General features: G+C 35.7%; 1 protein-coding gene across 6 annotated transcripts; it reads left to right on the plus strand.

Annotated features, from left to right (window-relative positions):
* The first annotated feature begins 234 nt into the window (after window positions 1-234).
* On the plus strand, window positions 235-21,599 carry klc3 (kinesin light chain 3). Of its 6 annotated transcripts, none has more exons than XR_012390556.1 (14): window positions 235-293; window positions 2,619-2,643; window positions 5,844-6,066; window positions 10,866-11,096; window positions 11,560-11,635; window positions 12,462-12,687; window positions 13,582-13,680; window positions 13,797-13,898; window positions 16,075-16,248; window positions 16,794-16,893; window positions 16,984-17,033; window positions 19,024-19,154; window positions 19,238-19,304; window positions 20,398-21,599. XR_012390556.1 is itself a non-coding variant. In XM_005157588.6 (14 exons), exons 3-14 carry the CDS (start codon window positions 5,860-5,862, stop codon window positions 20,482-20,484), a joined length of 1,539 nt encoding a protein of 512 aa, XP_005157645.1. In that variant the 5' UTR covers window positions 235-293; window positions 2,619-2,643; window positions 5,844-5,859; the 3' UTR covers window positions 20,485-21,599. The 6 variants fall into 6 exon arrangements, 3 of the variants coding, with proteins under 3 accessions (XP_005157645.1, NP_001070646.1, XP_009289940.1); XM_005157588.6 differs by having other exon boundaries at window positions 13,582-13,669; NM_001077178.2 differs by having other exon boundaries at window positions 270-491; window positions 13,582-13,669; window positions 20,398-20,653.
* The last annotated feature ends 627 nt before the right edge of the window (window positions 21,600-22,226 follow it).

A 22,226-nucleotide genomic window follows, 5' to 3' on the forward strand; every position in this document is an offset into this window, starting at 1 on the left:
TATTCATGCTAAAATGATAGCCAACATAAAAAATTATAATAATTTCAATGAAATGTAAAAATATTAAATGTTAAATGTAATGTTCAATTAATGTTTAAATATTCATTGCACAAGGGTTCTTTACTTGTATTGATGCTTTCACGTAGAAATGTTATGACTGGAAATATTTAATTCATTAACAAAATAGAGAGCCTTTCTTGGTGGTTTTTGTTAGCCGCAGTTCTGCTTGTCGCCAGTAGATGGCCTGTGGTGCGCCGCGCAGCCGCCGTAAATAGTGTGAACTGACGGATCAGGTAAGAGCTGTTAATTTATCCTGTCTGCGACACAACAGCAGGTGAATGAATGACCGCAACCGAGGCTTTACTTGGTTATTTTACCCCCATTGTTGACCTCTACATCATGGAATTAAAGATGTAATGTGGAATATTCCACTCGGAATTCTCTGGCTTTGAGTTTTGACGCGTCGCAGACTCTTGTCTGACTTGCAGCAGGTAAATAAATATCATCTGTTGACAGTCACTGGCAGATAGTCTCTTTATACGAGCTGACAGAATTTACAGCTTTACTGTTGCTTTAATAGACTATAACTCTCTTTCATGGCCTGTGTTTGTTTTCCTGAATTAGCCTTCGTTTCGTTACTAACTGCTAATCTGATGAAGTCAGCATATTTAGTTCATTTAGTACATATATAGTTCATTTATCATCCATAAAATAATGGATATTTTCATTTAATTCGTGCATTTTAGACTGTATGTAGAATACAGTGCTCAGCATAATTGAGTTCAACCCATTTTGAAAATGAATATGTGCATCCATTTCTCAGTAAATATGAGCTATGTATTTTGGTGCATTTAAACAAAACAGATTTATTAAACAGATATATTTATTAAAATTATATTTTAGTCAACACATATATTTAGAAATTGAAAGGTAATACAATTAAATTCAAGCCAAATATTGCTAAATGAATTACACATTTACAACATGCAACATTTCTAACAATTTTTCTGTATTTTTTTTTTTTTTTTGCTTTTTTTTAAATTGTAAAAAAATGTTTACATTAAAAAAAATATTTAATACTTTTCTATAACATATCAATTTAGGTGTACTAGTTTTTGCACAGTTATCATAAGTTATTTTGTTCAAAAAGCTTCAGATGTGGCTTCAGTACTGACTAAACTAATGTATATGCACACATAATATTGTATAGCTTTCTATTAATAATATGAATTTAAAAGATAGATTTGTGAGGGGATATGCTGAACACTGTATATGTAGTATATATATATATATATATATATATATATATATATATATATATATATATATATATATATATATATATATATATATATATATATATATTTCTATGCTATTCATACTATATATTCATTTTTATATAAATATATAAAGCATACACTGCATTCAAGTGTCAAATCAGATTGATCATAGATTTTTTGTTGTTATTATTTACACACACACTCCTTTTAATTCAAGCTTTCATGACTGTTTTGCTTACATTTTATTTCCTTAGACTTAACTTTTATTCTTCTATTCTATTCTACAAGTTTTGTATTCTGAGTGCTCTGAAGCAATGCAATATAATATACTTAAATTTAGTATATAGAATTTATGAATATGACAGCTTGATATATATAACACTAATGATATTAGCTTTTTTGTTAGCAAACTTTATTTTAATGATGCTCTTGATCTCTTTTTAACCTTCAGTCGAGTCCATGATTAGATCATTTTCTTCTTTGATGTTTGAACTGGAGCTATTAAATTAAAGTATTTAATGTAATTTTCAAAAGCTTTTCCAGCAGCAACAACAGCCAAAACAGAGAAATATAACCCAATTTAGAACAAATCTAGGTTAGTCGTTAGTCTGCTCCACCCTTTAAACACGCCAAACTGGTATCTAAATTCATTTATCTTTGTTGTTGTTAAATTACTTGATTAATTAAGCTTAAAAGCATGTATCTCGTGTTTGATGACCTCATCGGCCTGGCGTAAACATTAGCTCAGTCCTTTACCTCCCCAGAGTGATGTCTGTTCCTACCTGTAAACTGATGCTTACTTAGCAACCCTTACCTAGTGAATGTTTTCCTCTGCTGGGACGGAAGAGAAGCTTCACTTCACTTTCAAGGCTGAAGGCAGTTCCTGCTCTTACTCTCTTAAAGAGACAGTTCACCCAACACTGAAAATGATGTCCTCATTTATTTTGTTCATAACCTGTTTGACTAACTTTCTTATGTTGAACACAAAAGTAGATATACTGAACAAAGCTGGTAGAAGCCTGTATTGACTCCCATATTGTTTGTTTTTCCTACTATGAAAGTCAGTGGTTGGTTTCTCACATTCTTCAAAATGTCTTCTTTAGTAATTAACGGAATAATGAAAGGTTTGGAACCACTTCCGAGTTAGTAAATAGTGAGTAAATTTTCATTTTGGTGTAAAACTATCCATTTGAAAGTAAAATTGTTATTTTCAGAGCACTGTGTACACTTCTTTAATCAACATGTGTATCGCTGATATGAACATGTCAATCAAATGTAGTTGTTTTTGTTATCGCATTAGAGAATGCATCTTGATTATTATGTTTTCTTTCTTTGCAGCTTTGCATCTTTACTGTGAATTAAGGTCAGTTTTCAATATTCCATGCTGTTTGTGATGTAAAGTTACGTGTGAGGGTGTCTGCACATTTGTCTTCCCATTTTCTTGCTGACTTAATACCTGTGAAGATTCTTAAAAGTATGTCTATGTTGCTTCCCACAAAATTATGAGCATTCTAGTGCTAAATGAAATAAAAGATGGTATGAGGGGAACATGGTGGCGTAGTGGGTAACATGATTGCCTTACAGCAAGTAGGTCGCTGATTCGAGCCCCGGCTTGGTCAGTTGGCATTTCTGTGTGGAGTTTGCATGTTCTCCACGTGTTCGCGTGGGTTTCCTTCGGGTGCTCCGGTTTCTCCCACAGTCCTAAGACATGCACTATAGGTGAATTGAATAAGCTAAATTGGCCGTAGTGTATGTGTGTGAATTCAAGAGTGTATGGGTGTTTCCTGGTGTTGGGTTGCAGCTGGAAGGGCATCCGCTACATAAAACATATGCTAAATATGTTTGCGGTTCATTTCACTGTAGAGACTAAGGGACTAGACTATGCCGAAAAGAAAATGAATGAATATTGTTACAATCTCTCTTTAAAAATGGCCCGTCTTAAACAGAGAGAAAGCAACATAAAAAAAATGTATGAAAATATATTGCAAAAATATTTCTTTAATATGTTGTGGATCAGCTATACTGTATAGTGACTGCAAGGTACTCAGAAATGACTACTTGGTAGAGTATCTTAGTTTTTGTACAGTTACAGTAAGGTACCAAAATAAAACGTTGAACATGCAATTAAGCAGTAACTTGAAAAGAGAAGATAAAATATTAGATACATTTTTCACACAAAGAAATATTGAAATGTTCTTCTATGCAGTAACTTTTGATTTAATTATTGTGTCTAAATTTATCAAAATTTTACTATTAAAAACTGACATCAAACCTTTGAACAGTGGTGTAAATGTTACCTCTTTACATGTACGAGCAAATTTAGTTTTACCCTTCAATTTTCTACTTTGAATAATCGTTTCCATCATCAAAACCAACTCTCTCTAAAACTTGATGCAGTTACGGTTGAATGAGTGGTTGGAATGATCATGCACTTTTAGTTTGTAGCTTCAAGATGAGTACTAGTGCTGATATAGCACTAGCATACAACTCATCTTGGCATAAAACCACAAGTTTGAAGAACGTGCCACCCCCCAGCCAATTCAGTTTAATTTATTCTCTCTTTCTTTTATTGTCGTAATTTATTTTACCTAACACACCATGCTGCTGACCTCAACTTTCGGTACTGACCTGTTTATATGCTTAATTTGTAAAATGAATGCACATCGTGTATTGTTTATGCACATCATATTCCGTTTGTTGCACAATAAGAGGATTATAGTATGGTTTATTTTTATTCTTTGAATAAATTTTGTATGGTTATCTATCTATCTATCTATCTATCTATCTATCTATCTATCTATCTATCTATCTATCTATCTATCTATCTATCTATCTATCTATCTATCTATCTATCTATCTATCTATCTATCTATCTATCTATCTATCTATCTATCTATCTATCTATCTATCTATCTATCTATCTATCTATCTATCTATCTATCTATCTATCTATCTATCTATCTCACTGTCTCTCTGTCTGTCTGTCTGTCTATCTATCTATATATCTATCTGTCTATCTATCTATCTGTCTGTCTGTCTGTCTGTCTGTCTGTCTGTCCGTCCATCCATCCGTCCGTCCGTTCGTCTATCTATTCATCCATCCATCCATCTATATATCTATAAATAAAACAAATAAGACTTTCTCCAGAAGAAAAAATATGATCAGACATACTGTGAAAATGTCCTTGCTCTGTTAAACATCATGTTTCATTTGGGAAATATTTAAAAAAGAAAAAGAAATTCATAGGGGGGCTAATAATTCTGACATCAACTGTATATATATATATATATGTGTAGTGTGGGCCATTTATATGGAGACACCTTAATAAACGTATTGAAAAAAAAAACAATGGTGTGGTAACTTTATTCTTTCATGAATTATTTAGTTAGGATTACCTAAATGATTTACATTTGCTAAATGCCAGAATAATGAGAGTTTTTTTGAGAATGTTTTATTAAATTCTAGAGAGTCAAAAGTTTACATACAATTCCTTGGTATTTTTTAACTGTATAACTTGGGTCAAATGTTTTGGGTTTGAGCTTTTTACAATAGTTTGAAGGAATTTTGGCCTGTTCCTCCTGACAGAACTGGTGGGACTGTGTTAAATTTGTTGTGTTGTCTTACTCGCACAAGCTTTTTCAACTCTGCCCACAAATTTTCTATAGGATTGAGTTCAGGGCTTTGTGATGGCCACTCCAAAACATATATCTGTTGTCCTTAAAGCACATTTTAACTGATTTGGCAGTATGGTTGGAGTCATGGTCTGTTTGGAAGACCCATTTGTGGCCAAGTTTTAATTTGCTGGCTGATGTCTTGAGATGTTGCTTCAGTATTTCTACATAATGGTCTTACTTCATGATGCCATCTTTGCTGTGAAGTGGACCAGTCCCTCCTGCAGCAAAACAGCCCCATAACATGATGCTGCCGCCCCCATACTTCACAGTTGGGTTGGTGTTCCAAGGGTTGTAAGCTTTTCCCTTTGTCCCACAAATGTAACACTGGTCATTATGGCCAAACTTAGTTCCTTCAGACCACAGGACATGTCTCCATGGCTTTTTTCCCCAGTGTAATTTAGCAAATTGTAATCTGTCTTTTTTTTGTTAATTCTGGCTTGTTGATTTTCCCATGTTGTCACAAAAGGAATCAGTGGGTTTGAGGTTTTCCTTAAATACTATTCTACAGTTGTGCCCCCAATTAACTCAAATGTTGTCAATTAGCCAATCAGAAACTTCCAAAACCTTGACAGATTAACCTGCTACTGCTTCTCCAATCAGGTAGGAAAATATTAAAGAAATGTGGATAATGTGTGGATGATTGTCAGGGCTCATTACTAAGCAACACAACAATCTGTTAACGAGGAAATAGAAGGTCCCAAAGCTTCCTGTTACACAGTCAAAAGTATTTACTTTTCCCTCACAAAAAAGTACATACTTTTAGGGCATAGTATAAGTATGCGAATTGGGGCGCAGCAACTGTTAGTGTATAATGCTCTCTTACATGCTGTGCGACTTAATGTGCACATTAATTACACAATAACACCATATGTATATTTTTCTGTCCAGGGTCTGAGTGTCAGACATGCTGTCAGGGGAGGAGATCTTATGCAGCACCCAGCAGGTGATCGCGGGGCTGGAGGCTCTTCGTGGAGAGAACCGCACACTTCTGGACAGCCTGCAGGAAACACTCCAGAGCCAGACGTCCAGTGAGAGCAGCCTGGAGCAGGAGAAGACCAGCATAATTCTAGAGTCTCTGGAGAGGATCGAGCTGGGCTTAGGAGAGGCGCAAGTGAGCAGTACACTCATCTTTATTCACATTAAAACAGTCCTTCTAAAATCAAGAAAAAATCTGGGAAACTAGTTGGGGGTTTTCATTACATGCCATGTGATGTTGTCACTATTATTATCATTCAGCCAAAGTCCACTTGAAGATTGTGTTTTGATTTCTTGATTTCTACACTTCTTGTTGCTTCACCTAACCATTTGTCACTGTTTCTGATTGCACAATTTAAAAAACTCTATACATCAGGCTTTTAGTGACCCATGTGATGTATGTTAAGAATAAGAAATAAAACAAGAGTACCGGCTCAAACTGGGCTAAAAGAACTTTTAAAAATAGCCATTTGTTACTGTTGTCATTTATGACCACAAATTTAGAACAATAATGTTTTCTCAAAAGTGTGACATACTACTTTAGAAAATGTACATAGATATAATCAAAGACTATATAATACACAAGACATGTCACTTGTATACTTTTTATTAGGGAAAAGTGTAACTGTCAATATGGCAAATGAAGCCCTGCCTACTAGTACAGGAGCCAATCAGCGATTACTATAGCATGAATAAAGCCCGCCTTCTAGTACAGGAGCCAATTAGCGACCACTATAGAATGACAATTCTACCGGGGAGGAATCAGACCAGACATGAGTTTCTGCAGATTTTGTGTGATATGAACATTTAGAAATGAAGCTAAATAGACAGTTGTTGTTCAATTTTATTGGTTATTTGTAATATGGAGATTAATCATAATCTTGGCTTTTTAGCTTTGGAGAATTTGATGTTTCCCTATTTAAACAGAATGCCTGAGCATACTGCCCGAAAGGCGTTTCAAGGTAGCAGCCGAGTGAAATTACTTGCCTTAAAGGGACTTTGTTATACAGTAATTTGTTGATCTAAAGCAGGGGTGTCCAAACTCGGTACTGTAGGGCACTACACTTTTCTCCCCATAGACCTCCATTCATACACAGGCGAATGCGTCAGACCAGAAACACAAGGTCGTGCGTCAAACTTTTCAGTTCACTGCGGTGCAAAGTTCAAGCTTGGTGAACTCTGACCTGAGAAATCGCATCCCACATGGCAAAATTTCTCTGGCCCAGCTCTGGCCCACACAATCAGGTTTTGCTTGGCCCACATGCCGCAGTGAATTACGGTACTTGACTGGACCAAATCTGGCTTCCAGACAAGGGCCAAACACGGACCATATCTGGGGCAAGTCTCAGCCAAGTTAATAACTCATAACTGGGCCTGAACCAGGCCAGATAGGTTGGTGTGTCACGATTGCAATGAAATTGATAAACCCATGGAGTGATGCACTTTAGGTACACTATGGGCACGCTTTTTCTCAAAGTGACCTGATTGGTAGAATTTTTTTTCTTTACTCAAAAATTATTTAAGTGTATTTTAAATGTGGGTCAAGACTGGCCAAACTCACATGGCCCAATTATCAAATTTTTAAATCTGGGCCAAATACTACGCTTTATATCTGGCCCAAATCTTGTGTGCCGCCTTAAAGACGGTGCCACCTCTGCCAAACCCGGGCCATGTTTGGCCCACATGCTGTATGCCAGTGCCGGATGAATGCCTGCTGTGCCAGCTTTATGCCAAATCTGGGCCAGAATTCTTTGCTACTAGGGATCACTTGACTGCGTGAGACCAAACAAGGATCAAAGCATGACCTCTCTGGACAGAAATTTTAAATATGGACCAATCGCTCGCTTTTTTAAATGTATAATCATGTTGTTTAATCTCGCCCCTTTTCGCAGTGCCGTATGATAGAATTTCGCATGCTCAAACTCGACTGTGACTGCAGAATTACTAGGCTTTCTTGAAACATCCTTGCAGGTGTGTTGAGGCAAGTTGGAGCTAAAATCTGCAGGACACCGGGCCTCCAGGACCGAGTTTGGAGACCCCTGATCTTAAGCATAGGTCTTAAATTCAATTCCTGGAGGGTTGCAGGTGTGCACAGTTTTGCTTTATGGTATGTTAGGGTATGTGTTCCCCTAATAAGTTCAGTGAGAGATGTTATTTACCCCATAGACTATAAAAAATATGGATGTAGTATCCGTGACGTCACCCATTGGTTTCTGACGAATGCAAAATAAGCTACAGGTAGGGGTGGTCAACCTTCGCCATTTTGTTCACGCATCATCACATCGACCAGGGGATACCAAACAAGGGCTCAATTGAAATTGCTCTATTATGGAGCGAGGACTAGCGGAATTTCGATATATTGCAGTTTCAGTTACTTCTGTATTTGCTTCACGAGGGAGAGCGGGAGGTTGCCGCTTGTTTACACCAAGTAAAAATAGCAGTATTTTCTTTTTAAATTATTCTACCTACACTAAGTTTGAATAGAAGTGTGAGGATTCAATCTAGGGTCATGTATACTTGCAAAATTAAAGGTTTGCAAACAAAAAAATAAAGTATTAAGCAAAAAATAAGAAAATAAATGCAAATCTCCAAAAATCTCAAAGTGAAAATTCATTTTTAACTAATAAAAATTAATTTTGCTAACAAAAATAAAGAACTGCAAAGGTAAAATTAAGTTTTGAAAAATAAAAATGAAATTTACTAACAAAAAAAGAACTGAAAATAAAAATCAAGCAGTGCGTTTATGGTAGGCCCGGACCTGCCTCCATTTAAGTGACATCATCACCTAGTATCACCGAGGTGCTCTTACAGCCCAGTAGGTCAGGGCGTAAACGACCAAGTTCTCTTGACCCTGCCCACTTGTGAAATCAGGGCCACAAAGTGAAACAGGCAGAAACGTGAAGTGCAAAGTGAAAAACTCATGTTTGACTAAAAAGCTAATCAAAGTGAGCATTGCAATTGACTGGATGGGTTTTGTAAAGGTAATGAGATAAAAAATCATTTGAAAAAAAAAAAAAAAAAAATATATATATATATATATATATATATATATATATATATATATATATATATAATAGGGATGTAACGGTATCAGAATTTCACGGTACGGTAATACCTCGGTATGAATGTCACGGTACGGTATTTATTGAATCATTTACAGGAAAAAAAAAACTTTTGAAAATACTCCAAAAAAGTGCCAAAAATGTCAATGACATACAAATTAGCCATCTATCTGTAAGCTTTGAAACAGGACCTTCAATTTTAATAACAAAAAATTATTAAACCATGTAAAAAAATAAAGTTTCAATTTAGTATTGTTGAAAACTCATCACATTCAACATTTAATCACTCACTTAGATAGAGATGGGTTTAAAGAAAAATTATCATATAATTATAATCTGGTAAAAGCTGGTATCTCTGGGTATTTACAATGTCCCCTGCAACAGAAAAAACCCCTCTCATTTGGGACTGAGGTTTCTGGGACAAGAGAGATATGACTTGGCCCATGTTGACAGCAGTGGGTAACGTTGTGCATTGTCTTTCCCCCACTTGAGAAGACAAACCATGAGTGAGATAGAGATCTCTTTGCGGTACAAGTCAATGTCTGCATCAATCTGAACAGTGCTGTGTTTCTGCAGTCCCCATGACTGTTATTAGTCGTATTCCCCAACTTGCAGGCACGTGCACACATAGGGCTCAACCTGTGCAGTGCACATGCCCTTTTTAGTCTTGGATAGAAAATGCCCTTCCAAAACGATCAAAAGTGCCCCCGCGACGCGACACAACCTCCGTCCAGTCCAGCCCTTCAGTAGGCGCGCGACAACACCTCTCTTGGTATGCGCGCTCAACCCCCCCCCCCTCGGCGCTTTACAATACGCGCGCCACAACACAGCTGATCAGAACGCGCGCGACAGCACCGCTATTCAGCACGCGCGCGGCGACAACACCCGCTTTAGGTTCGATCATTTCCATCTTTTTTTCATCTCCGCTACTAGCAGCACACTCCATTTCCGCATTACTGGATCTGTAGCGACAACAGACCGCAAAGGATTATGGCCACGCCGGGGCTGATGGGAAATGAAGTTTCAGCTACCTCCCGTTCGCTTCATTCGCCTGAGCAAATTTTCTCTGAAGATCTATAGTTTTACCGAGTCATGCGACTTCGGTAATATCGAAAAAATTTAATATTGCGGTATGACGGTATTTACAATACCGTTACATCCCTAATATATATATATATATATATATATATATATATATATGTGTGTGTGTGTGTGTGTGTTTTCTTTTTTTATTTTTATTTCTCAAAGCTTAATTTTTCCTCTGCAGTACTTTATTTTTGTTTGCAAAATGTATTTTTATTTTTGAAAAAAAATTGCTTTGCAATTTTTAGATATTTGCATTTATTTATTTACTGCTCAATATTTACTTTTTGTTTGAAAAAGTTTATTTTACTTTGCAAGGATATATGGTCCTAGATTGGCTTCATAGAAGTGTATTCTGATTACACTCTATGTAAAATAATATTTTGTGCCAAGTGCCAAAGTAGTGGCAGTAAGTAGTGACAAATATTTACAGCTCAGTATTACAGATACATTATGAAACAGTATGCAACAATACCATATTGAGTGTAAATGAGAATATTTATCAACTTAATGCTGCTACATTGTGACAATAAAGCCATCACTACATTTACTTTTAACTGTAACCATAAACAATTTTAATTAAATTCACATTAGGAAATTTTACTCATTATTATTACAAATTTATGGCATTGTGATCTGTCTTGTTCTGAGAAGAGTAACAAACACAAGCAACATTCCTGCAAGTTTTGAGAAAATCCACCACCAAATCTGTCAAATTAAGCCAATAAAATCAGAACCAGTTCCTGGAGGCAGTAATAAGAGCATGTCTGTCTGTGTCCTGCTCCTCCAGGTGATGATGGCACTGTCGGCACACCTGGGCTCTTTAGAGGCCGAGAAGCAGAAGCTGCGTGCTCAGGTGCGGAGGCTGTGCCAGGAGAACCAGTGGCTACGGGATGAACTGTCCCGAGCACAGCAGCAGCTGCAGGAGAGAGAGCAGGAGGTGGTGACTTTAGAGGAGCAGAACAGACACCTGCAGTTCATGAGCAGCATTCGCAAGTACGACCACGAAGAGACGTCTCTGGTAAGCATTCAGTTAAGTTCTACGGTGCTCTTTTGCTCTAAACAAGATTCGTGGTTTAGCAGTTGTGTGCTAAATCATGGAATTATAAAAAAAAAATGTATAAATAAAAAAAAATTATAAAAGAATTTTTTTGTAGTGTCATTTTAGTTACATCCCATATTCTGCATTGAATAAATGACATTAAATTGGGAGGGGGTGTTTAATGTCTTAAAAATAACACAACACCATTGAGGCAGTTTTCCTCAAATGTCTTGTTTTGACCGATTCCATCATGAAAATTGAAATATGTTTTGGTTTATATTGCACATCAGATTACTTGTTTATGTAGTTATAATGCAGTTTTTGTTAAATACGAATTTTTTTTAAAAAGAATTAATAAAATTTACTGGCCAACTGCCAAGTAAAACTTTCTCATATAATTTCACCATCACTAATTTTTATCCATGTCTTACTGTTCTTACAGGAGGATAAAGATTCTACTTCAGGAAAGGAGTCCCTTGATGATCTCTTTCCTACAGAAGAAGAGGAGCAGACTCACAGTATGACCCTCCTCACACTTCTGTTGCTTTACCACTTTTTAATCTGCTTTTTAACACAGTTATTTTCACAGTTTACTACGTCAGTTGTTAGATTAGACCAGGGAAGCCCAAACTTTTTCTTATGAAGGGCCGAAAACCAAACTAGATTGAGGCTAGTGGGCCGAAGGTAAATATAGCTGCCATAGGTACTTCTCATTTAATTAAGAATATTTAAAAATAACTAGTAAACCTTGCTTTGTATTAACTAATACAGTATACATTTTTTTTACATTTTTATAATGAACTTATTACAGTAAAAACAATCTCATTTATTACAGAAAGCAGATACCCTAATCAAGCTGCAACTGATTGTGTCCTCTATTTGTCAAGTGACAGTATTTACGTTTTTACAAAGTATTTATTTACATATTTACAAGTAACATTTAAATGAAACATTTAATTTCAGTTGGCTTTTTTGTAGCTCAGCAATAAAACAAACAAACAGATTATGTTAAACTAGAAATGACAATCTCTATAAAAGTCATTCGCCCCAACCCTGCCCATCATTCGTACACCTTTTTCAAATGGGATGGTGGGCCAAATCAGAGGTTACAACGAGCCAACTTCGGCCCGTTGGTCCTAGTTTGGGCATCTCTGGATTAGACGCTGGGTTAAGGGTGGTGTTATGTTTCAACCACACTTTTACGACACGCACAACTAGCATTATAAATCTTAAAAGATTGTTTTATAGCCATTTATATTGGGAAAAGAGTATTGGACAGGAAAGTGAGACATGTATCTGACCTCGCGATGACCACAGCTCAGTTATCAGCTCTTGTATTTGCAGTGTCTCAGCCACACAGTAGTGCTGCCGCTGCTGCCCAGCAGGGAGGATATGAGATCCCTGCACGACTGCGAACGCTCCACAACCTGGTGATCCAGTACGCCTCCCAGGGCCGATATGAGGTGGCCGTGCCGCTCTGCAAACAAGCTTTAGAGGACCTGGAGAAATCCTCAGGCCACAGCCATCCGGATGTTGCCACCATGCTCAATATCCTGGCTTTAGTGTACAGGTCAGCTCTGCTCTGTTAAACTGTAAATTTTCATTAACATTGTTTTAAGAACAAGGGAGATGATAATTAAATTTAAAATGAATCTCCACAGATATTAGAACATGTCTTATACAGGTTTAAATTTTACATAGATTTTACTGAACCACTAAGAGACTGTTTAGAGCAGGTTTTAAAATTAATTCAGAATGTTAGAGATGCCCGGAAGAAAAGGGTGATTATTTCATGTATTATGACAATGCCCAGATGTTTAATATTTTCTGAGAGAAACTCAGTGACCCCTTTCCCTTAATCACATTAACAAAACTACATCACAGTAGATACGGAGTGATTTTCCAAAACTGGAAATCTTCCAGAAAACCTTAGATAATTGATGTTTTTTTCTACTAATTTACATTTGTTATTTAATATGCGTATACATTTATATATATATATTTATATATTATTTATATATAATAATTTTTTTAGGGGGGTTTAATCTTTAATGGATAGAGTAGTGCAGTGACAGGAAATAGTTAGGATCAGAGGGAGGGGAAGGGTCGGCAAAGGACCTTGAGCTGGGAATCGAACTCATGTCGCCCTGAACACCATGGTGCTATATGTCAGTGCACTTAACCACTAGGCTATTGGTGCCGACATGCATATACATTTATATGACATTATTTGCGTTTTACCATTTTGTTTATATTTTTTGAAAATTTAACAAAAGGTTCCAAATATAAAAATTAAATATATTAAGTGACAAACTATTATGAGAATGTGTTAGCATTGAGTCAGTTATGTTTTAAGTCAGCATAAACAGGAGAATATAGGATGTGCATCAGCATTTTTTATCCATCCATTAGGACCTAAAGTGTCAGCAGACTAATAAACCTTAGAAAACGTTGTGCTTCACAGAGATCAGAACAAATACAAAGAAGCTGCCAGTCTCCTAAATGATGCATTGGCCATCCGTGAGAAGACCCTGGGCATGGACCATCCAGCAGTATGTACTATGTGCGACTGTTATGGTTTGCTTAACACGTTGAGTTGTTTTTTGTTATAAAGTCGCATATCCAGTCTATGCAAATCCCTTTCCTTGAGTGTGTTTGTGTTTGTGTTTGTGTTTGTAGGTGGCAGCTACTCTAAATAACCTGGCTGTATTATATGGAAAAAGGGGGAAGTACAAAGAGGCAGAGCCATTGTGTAAAAGAGCTCTGGAGATCAGAGAAAAGGTAATGACACAGAAGAGGAATTATACTGTAGCATTTGATAGTTTGGTGTCAGAGCATATATATTTTTGAAAATAAATAAATAAGCAAGGCAAGTTAGATTTGTTTATATAACACATTACATACACAATGGTAATTCAAAGGGCTTTACATAAACAGGAATAAAAGAAACAAGTATAAGAAATAAAACCAACAAAGAATACAAATGATTAAAGAATTAATTAAAAAAGACTATTTACATTGCTACAAAATGTTATGATTCAAATAAATGCTTATTTTCAATGAAGAATACTGAAAAAATAATGTGCTATAACTAATAACTGAATAAAAATAACTTGAATACTCAAATTGAAATAAATACAAGTAAATTGTAATAAAATTTCAAGATAGGGTTGGAATATTTAATCAATTTCAATAAAAAAGGTCAGGAGAGTTTTTTTTTCAATATCAAAAATCTTAGTAATTTATTGAATACAAAAGAAAACCCATACATACACCCATACATGCATCCTCTTTTTTTACGAATTCTCTGCACAACCTTAAAAAACATAAGACTTCTCAACTGCACATATTCTGTGTTCAGTTTCAACTAGTGGTGGGCCGTTATCGGCGTTAGCGCGCTGCGTTAACGCAAGACTTATTGCACGATAAAATAAATATCGCCGTTAATCTATTCTCAAAGTAAAGTTAGGAGCTGACTTTCACCTTGATATTTACACCTTGATGATGACTTTCACCTTGTATCAAATCAGCAGAATGCCTGACTTTAACTACAGTTATGCCCCGTGACAAAATGGGGTATCAGATGCAAATAAGAAGTAAGGACTGGTGAGAGAGTTTTGGAATTTAATAGCGCACACCAAAAAGAAAGAAAAAAACTTCTGCTTTTCGCGATGTGTGTTTGTGTGTGCGGTCCTTTATTGCCCGCGTGTGTGTGGATCTTGTCGGAAAATATGGCGAAAAGTTGTACATAACGGTGTTTACTAATTGCGGTGTTTATACTGCCACTGATATATGCATACTCCACATGTCTTAATTCCATTTCTGTTTAGTTCAGTTATGACTTTAGTCATATTAAAGTAATCAAAAATCGCTGTTTGGAGCTTATGTAGGCCTACAGTTTAAAAATTCATGTTTAACTGAATAAACAATTAGTAAACACAAGTACATTGAACAAATTATTGAACATAATTTATTTTCATCACCAATTACCATAGTAGAACAGTTTCTCTAGCAGTTTGTGATGCATTTCGGAAACAGGAGATGAGCCCCTGGTCTAATGCGCCACCTGGCTTGAGAAACCCGTTCTCAAAGACTTATTATTTGGGTAGCACACATATTCTGAATGCCTTCGGAAGAATTCAAATGAGCCATTTTAATCTAGATTAATCTAGATTATTTCCAAGATTAATCTTGATAAAAAAAAATGTCCAGTTAGTTTTAGACAATCAGGTCTTTGTATTTCTATTAGCTTCACCTACTTCTGCAAAAATGCTTCATTTAATTTCCAAGGCACATCACAGTTAATATATCACCTTTAAGCAATACAAATACAATTGTTTAATGCAGAGAAAAAGAGACAAAAATAACAAAAAATATATTCCTTTTTCACAACAATATTCATATTTTAATCAAATTAAATAAAGTCTTGGTGGCAATTAAAAATGATTTAAAACGCAAACACATTTTTTTACAAAGAACAAACTTTTGAAAGTGTAAATTATATTGCAAAAAAAAACGTGTCTTCACTTCCCCATTTTAAATTTACTATCTTGTTTACATAGCGTCACCTCAGAATTATAAGGTTCTATCTGAAATTTTTGTCAAAATTAAGTTATTGACATAGTTTTATTAATTGACAATTTATTTACATTATGGGATGTTTTTTATAAGTTGTTTACATTTTAAGACTTTTTATTTAAAAAACAAATGTTACACATATACTGTTTGCTATGGAATGCAAAAACTTTGTAGCTCAATATCTCAAAATCCTTCAGAACGTAGATGGAACCTTATAATTCCAAGGTGACGATATTTTAAAAAAATCTGAATAAGATGGAAAAGATATTCTGATCGGAACCTTTGAATGCTGTTTCATACAAACAGGGGTCTTGAAGACAAAATGGTCGAGAAGCACTGATCAAATCTAAATCTGTAGTCTATGTTTGTATGTCTATAGGTTCTTGGGACGGATCATCCCGATGTAGCGAAGCAGCTAAATAACTTGGCCCTGCTGTGCCAGAACCAGGGCAAATACCAGGAGGTGGAGCAGTACTATGAACGAGCGCTGCACATTTACCAGAGCCAGCTCGGACCTGATGATGCCAATGTGGCCAAGACCAAGAACAACCTGGTAAGAGATGCTTGCCTGAAGGCACAGGATGTCAACATAATGTCATATTGACGTTGTACCCCAGCATACCCCAACATTGTGGGGACTTTGGATTTTGTTTGGTAATGAAAATTGGGTTGACATCAGAACCCAGCGTCAGGCCGACATCAATGTCCAATGTCCAACCTAAAAATCACCCTAAAATCAACCAAATATCAAAGTCTAATCATGTTACACCATGTCGTTGTGTGGACGTCACCACTATGACTTACATATGCATTCACTTAACATATGACTTACTATACAATCAGACGTTTGAGTTTTGTCACTTTCCAACACAACCTAAAATCAACCAAATATCAATGTAATTCGATGTCGTTATTGGAAGTCAAAATAACATTGTACTTAGACGCTGGCTAGACATTTAATTTTGGTCACCTGACGTCACAACAAAAATCTAATCTAATATTAACGTCTTATGATGTTGTGTGCCTGCTTGGTTGTGTTGAAGTAATGCTAGCATAAGTGTGTAATGTGTGATATATACTGGTGTATGTGCTCTCTAGGCCTCCTGCTACCTCAAGCAGGGAAAATACAGACAAGCTGAGGCTCTTTATAAAGAGATTCTGACTCGAGCTCATGAGAAGGAGTTTGGCTCAGTGGAGGGTAAAATCACTTGTACATTTACACTCTATGCACAAAGTTTTGAACTATTCAACTTATATACCAAATGGTAATGTTTTTGTGTCTATAAAGGAGATGGACGGCCTGTCTGGATACATACCGAAGAGGGAAGCTCTAGACCGGTATGTTTCCAATCCAGATACACAGTGTCAAACCAACCAAACTTTAGAACGTTGTATGTTTTGTGGAATTAATTTGATAGAGAAAGAAGCTACATTTTCAGACTTTTTTCTGTAAAAAGTAAACATTTATTTTGTTAAAATACAATTACAACTACACCTGACAAAAGGACAGAGGCAACACAGTGGCTCAGTGGTTAGCACTCACAGCCTCACAGCAAGAAGGTTGCTGGTTCAAGTCCCAGCTGGTCCAGTTGGCATTTCTGTGTGGAGTTTGCATATTCTCCCTGTGTTGGCGTGGGTTTCCTCTGGGTGATCCAGTGTCCCCCACATTCCAAAGACATGCGATACAGGTGAATTGAATACACTAAATTGTCTGTAGCATTTACCTTCGGACTGAGCCGAAGGAAAATGAATGAAAACTATTGAAGCTTTAACATATATGGCAACGCAGGCAAGAACATCCACATAAACAGATGTTTTATAAAGTTTATTGGTGTTCTTTTACTCAAGAAAAATCACAGAAAAAGCTGAGTGAAAAGACATGATGCATCAGCAGTTTACATGTGTTTGTTGCCTCATTACAAACATAATCAGAAAATTCAACACTATACACGTTAAACTAACAAAAGAATCATGTAAACAGATCTTATGCCACTTCATGATGGTGCTAAATACATTTTTAATCCATAAATTCTTTTTTTGCTATTAATTTTACCAGAAAAGCAACTGCTGTTGTGTAAAATGTTATACATACAGTTGAAACCAGAAGTTTAAATACATTGTATAAAAAGGCACATAACCATTTAAAGTCAGATATTAATGTGACTTAACTTTTTTTTCTTTTAGGTAGGTTAGGATTATCAAATTTGTTTATGTTATGCTTAATAGAAGAATAATGAGAGAGAGATTTTTTGAGAAATTGTTATTACTTTTCTTGAAAGTCAAGTTTACATACAATAAGATTATTATGCCTCTGAAAAAGCTCAGATGATGGTGTCAAGGTTTTGGAAGTTTCTGATTGGCTAATTGACAACATTTGAGTTAATTGGAGGCACAACTGTAGAATATTATTTAAGGAAACCTCAAAATCACTGCTTCCTTGTGTGACAACATAGGAAAATCAACAAGCCAGAATTAACAAAAAAGCCAGATTACTATTGGCTAAATTACAATGGAAAAAGAATCATTTTTGGAGACATGTCCTGTGGTCTGATGGAACCAAGATTTAAATAATGACCAGTGCTACATTTGGAGGACACAGAGGAAAGCTTACAAGCCTAGGAACACCATCCCAACTGTGAAGTATGGGGGCGGCAGCATCATGTTGTGGGGCAGGAGGGACTGGTCCACTTTACTGCATAGATGGCATCATGAAGAAAGAACATTATGTAAAAAAATTCTGAAGCAACATCTCAAGACATCAGCCAGCAAATTAAAACTCGGCTATAAATGGGTCTTCCAAACGGACCATGACCCCAACCATACTGCCAAATCAGTTAAAATGTGCTTTAAGGACAACAGAGTGAATTATTTGAAGTGACCATAACAAAGCCCTAAACTCAATTCTACAGACAATTTGTTGGCAGAGTTGAAAAGGCTTTTGCGAGCAAGACAGCCTTCAAATCTGACTCAGTTATACCAATTCTGTCAGGAGGAATAGGCCTATATTCCTTTAAACTATTGTGAAAAGTTTGTGGAAGGATACCCAAAACATTTGACCAAAGTCATGTAGTTTATAAGCAAAGCAAAAAAATAAAAAATAAAAATACCAAGGAAATGTATGTAAACTTTTGACTGTTTAGAAATTAATAAAAGAAATGATCTCATTATTCTGTCATTTAGCAAATGTAAATCATTAAGGTAATCCTAATGGACCTGAAATAGAAAACCTTAGTATGATTTACCATCCGACATTTTTTTAAAAATGCTTATGTTCCTTTTTTTAGAGTGTATGTAAACTTCTGGTAAACTTCCTGTGTATGCACTGTAGGACGGTCTGGGAAACCTGAAGCGCAGCGGATCATTTACTAAACTTCGAGAGTCCATACGACGAAGCAGCGAAAAACTAGTTCGGAAGCTAAAAGGAGTCGGAACACAAGAAACAACCCCTCGAGCTGTTGGGTAATCCCACTCCACTTATTATTCAGCTGTTTTCCTGCAGAAATGAACGCAATGTTTAATTGTGCTCCTTTATCTTTTAATAGGATGAAAAGAGCCAATTCTCTCAATGTGCTTAATGTGGGTGTCAAAGACAATCAAGAGGCTGCTATGGCAAGTGTTTGCTTTCAATTGTATTATTTTTTACTTATTCTGTAAACATTAAATCCCTCCCACATGAAACAAATACTATAGTAATTTATGGTAAATAAACTATAGATGTTTTAGAGCCATATTACACTTAAAGTGTGTATATATTAGAGCATTCACAACACTTTGTTAGTAAATAATACAACATACGTTATTAATAAATATAGTGAATTGATAAAACTAATAAATACTGTAGTGTACTTTAGTTTGTAATACACCCCATAGTTATAGTTGCATTGGGTAATTAGATATTACAATAGCATATTTGTTGTATCACTTTAGCAATAAGAAAAATACCACAACAGATTAATTCAAGTACTTTACTATAGTATATTGCGAAAACGCTATTGAGTTTACTATAAATTATTATTACTATAAATCGGTCTGGTCAGTACCTGGATGGGAGACGACATGGGAAAGCTAGATTGCTGCCTGAAGTGGTGTTAAGTGTGACCAGCAGGTGGCGCTCAACCTGCAGTCTGTGTGGGTCCTAATGCCCCAGTATATTAATGGGGATTCTATTTGAGGAGAATCCCCTGAAAAATGCGTAAAGCACTTTGCAGTACTGTTGCAAGCGCAACTGGCACTCTAGGCAATTGACAATTGTGCCGCCCTCAGGGTGTCATGGATAAAAATGAAGAGGCTGCCCTTTGCAAGATGCCGCCCGGACCAATCCTAAATCTTGGTTTGTCCAGAAAAGCTTTGAGTGCCTAGTAAAGCGCCAGAAAAGCACTTTGTGTCCAGAAAAATGCTCTATAAAAATGTAAGGAATTATTATTATTATTATTATTATTATAGTATTTTTTTATGTGGGTCATTCGCTTTCTTCTTTAAAATCATTGTGAAAAATTGTTATTTGATGTATAACAATCATTTCAAAGTTTTAGATAGTTGTTTTTTAGAAGGCTTTATTGAATACAACAGCATTCATTTGAATCAGAAATATTATTATTAATTCATGTATTTTCACCCCTGAATCTCTTTCTAACGAAAAGAAAATGACATTTTAACACTAAAATAAAAATGAATGGAAATGTGATATTTCATCTTTTTTCAGATGCCCAAGAGGCTGACAGACGCTCGGGGTCTGAGTTCCAGCACACAGAGTTTGGCTCGTCGAGCGTCTCTGACCGGAGACAGTTAACCTTCAGCCACATCAGCTTCAGGATCTACCACATCTCACTGGTCTGTAATGACTGCAGATCATATTTGATAATGATATGAGAAATAGTGTGTGTGATCGATTCAGAACTCCCTGAAACACACATTTAATTGCAGTCCGTCAAAGCACACTTCGACATATTTCAAAAAAAGAAAAGATTTTTTACGTGGTTAAAACATTTGAAATAAATTTGGTCTACTTATTTTTTTTAAACCAGTTGCAATATAAAGTGTGACAAAATGATAACCTTTTACATTCCAGATCTATCAGACTACTTAATATGACTTAATATTTATCATTTTTGTAAAAGAGCAGGCAGGATGTATGTTTGGTCAAGGTGTGGTCACATTTATTCTTGCTTGACGAATGCTGCGATTCAGTTCGCATACTATCCATCCTAAATAGTATTTGAAAATAGAATTAGAATGTACCAAAGCGTAGTACGTTGAAAAGAGTATGGCAAAGTTCCCGGGTTTTAAAAGCGTCCATACTATGATCGCTGATATTTCCCACAGCATATTGCATGTTGGATGTGAATTTGTGACTTCTGTGAGTAATGATAATGGATGCGACCACATCTTGACAGTTGACATCTTACTTTGAGTGTTAAAGCAGGATGTGAAATACATCTCTCATGCCATCTTGAATTTCAATATCAGATTCAGTTGCACTTAAATCTCCAAATTGCTTCTAGATGCACCTTAATCCAATCATTTCCCAATGCTAACATGAAGTTACATAACAAGATAAATTCAGTTTGTTTCTTCTTGAGCTCATCAAACGTTTGCCTATAAAATAAGGGATTTTTTATTTATTTCAAACAGATATTGTGTATATATTGTGTTTTAGTACTGAATAGGGTGGATTTTATATATAAGCAGAATTACGGAGTACAAGAACAATGTACAGTATGTTACTCCAGGTAATGGAAGTAGTTGTTAAGAGGTGTTTTTGCACCTAGAAATCAATGGGCTGCTACATCATCTTAACAGTTGTACATTTACATATGGTTGTTACATAATTATGTGCTTTCAGACTGTATTTATATACTAATTGTTGCTGATGAACCAAATAAAATTCTTCTACCTCTCTTAAAATCTAAAAGTCTGAATAATGCTTTCAGATGTGACAGCTACTGTAATATGTGCAGAATTCAATTCAAATTCAGCACTCAAATTTGAACATGCGCACTTTTATAAATGATGAATTCTCGCCATTTTATGATTCTCGCCATTTATTGATCTATGCAAACATTCAGATTTATAAAAATGTATTTGCATCAGGTTCTGAGCAAAATCACTGATCACAACATCTGAAGGAGAGCTTTTTTTTTTGTTGTTATTGAATTTGACAACATGTGCAGCAGACTGCTGTCAAAGCTCCGCCTTTTTGATGCCCCTAATTAATATTACCATATAAAAGAACACACCAATATCTGGATTTGTATGCTTGAGAATAACAAGCACAAAGAAAATATATTTAAAATTGAGGTCCTGCTTTCGTATCATAAAAACATAAATAATTGCACATTTATGGTCATTTGTCTTCAAAAATAATAATTGTCACGCGTCTAAAAACATTTATGATTTGGCATTTCTTTATATTTACAGTTTACTACTACTGCTCAAATGTACAAAAATGTATTTTCTGCAAATATAACTGATGTAAATGACTAAAAGTTTAGGGCTGATGGCAGCAGATGTTTATTTATTTCCGATATATTT

Source organism: Danio rerio, chromosome 15 (assembly GCF_049306965.1).
Source record: "Danio rerio strain Tuebingen ecotype United States chromosome 15, GRCz12tu, whole genome shotgun sequence".
Taxonomy (NCBI): Eukaryota; Metazoa; Chordata; class Actinopteri; order Cypriniformes; family Danionidae; genus Danio; species Danio rerio.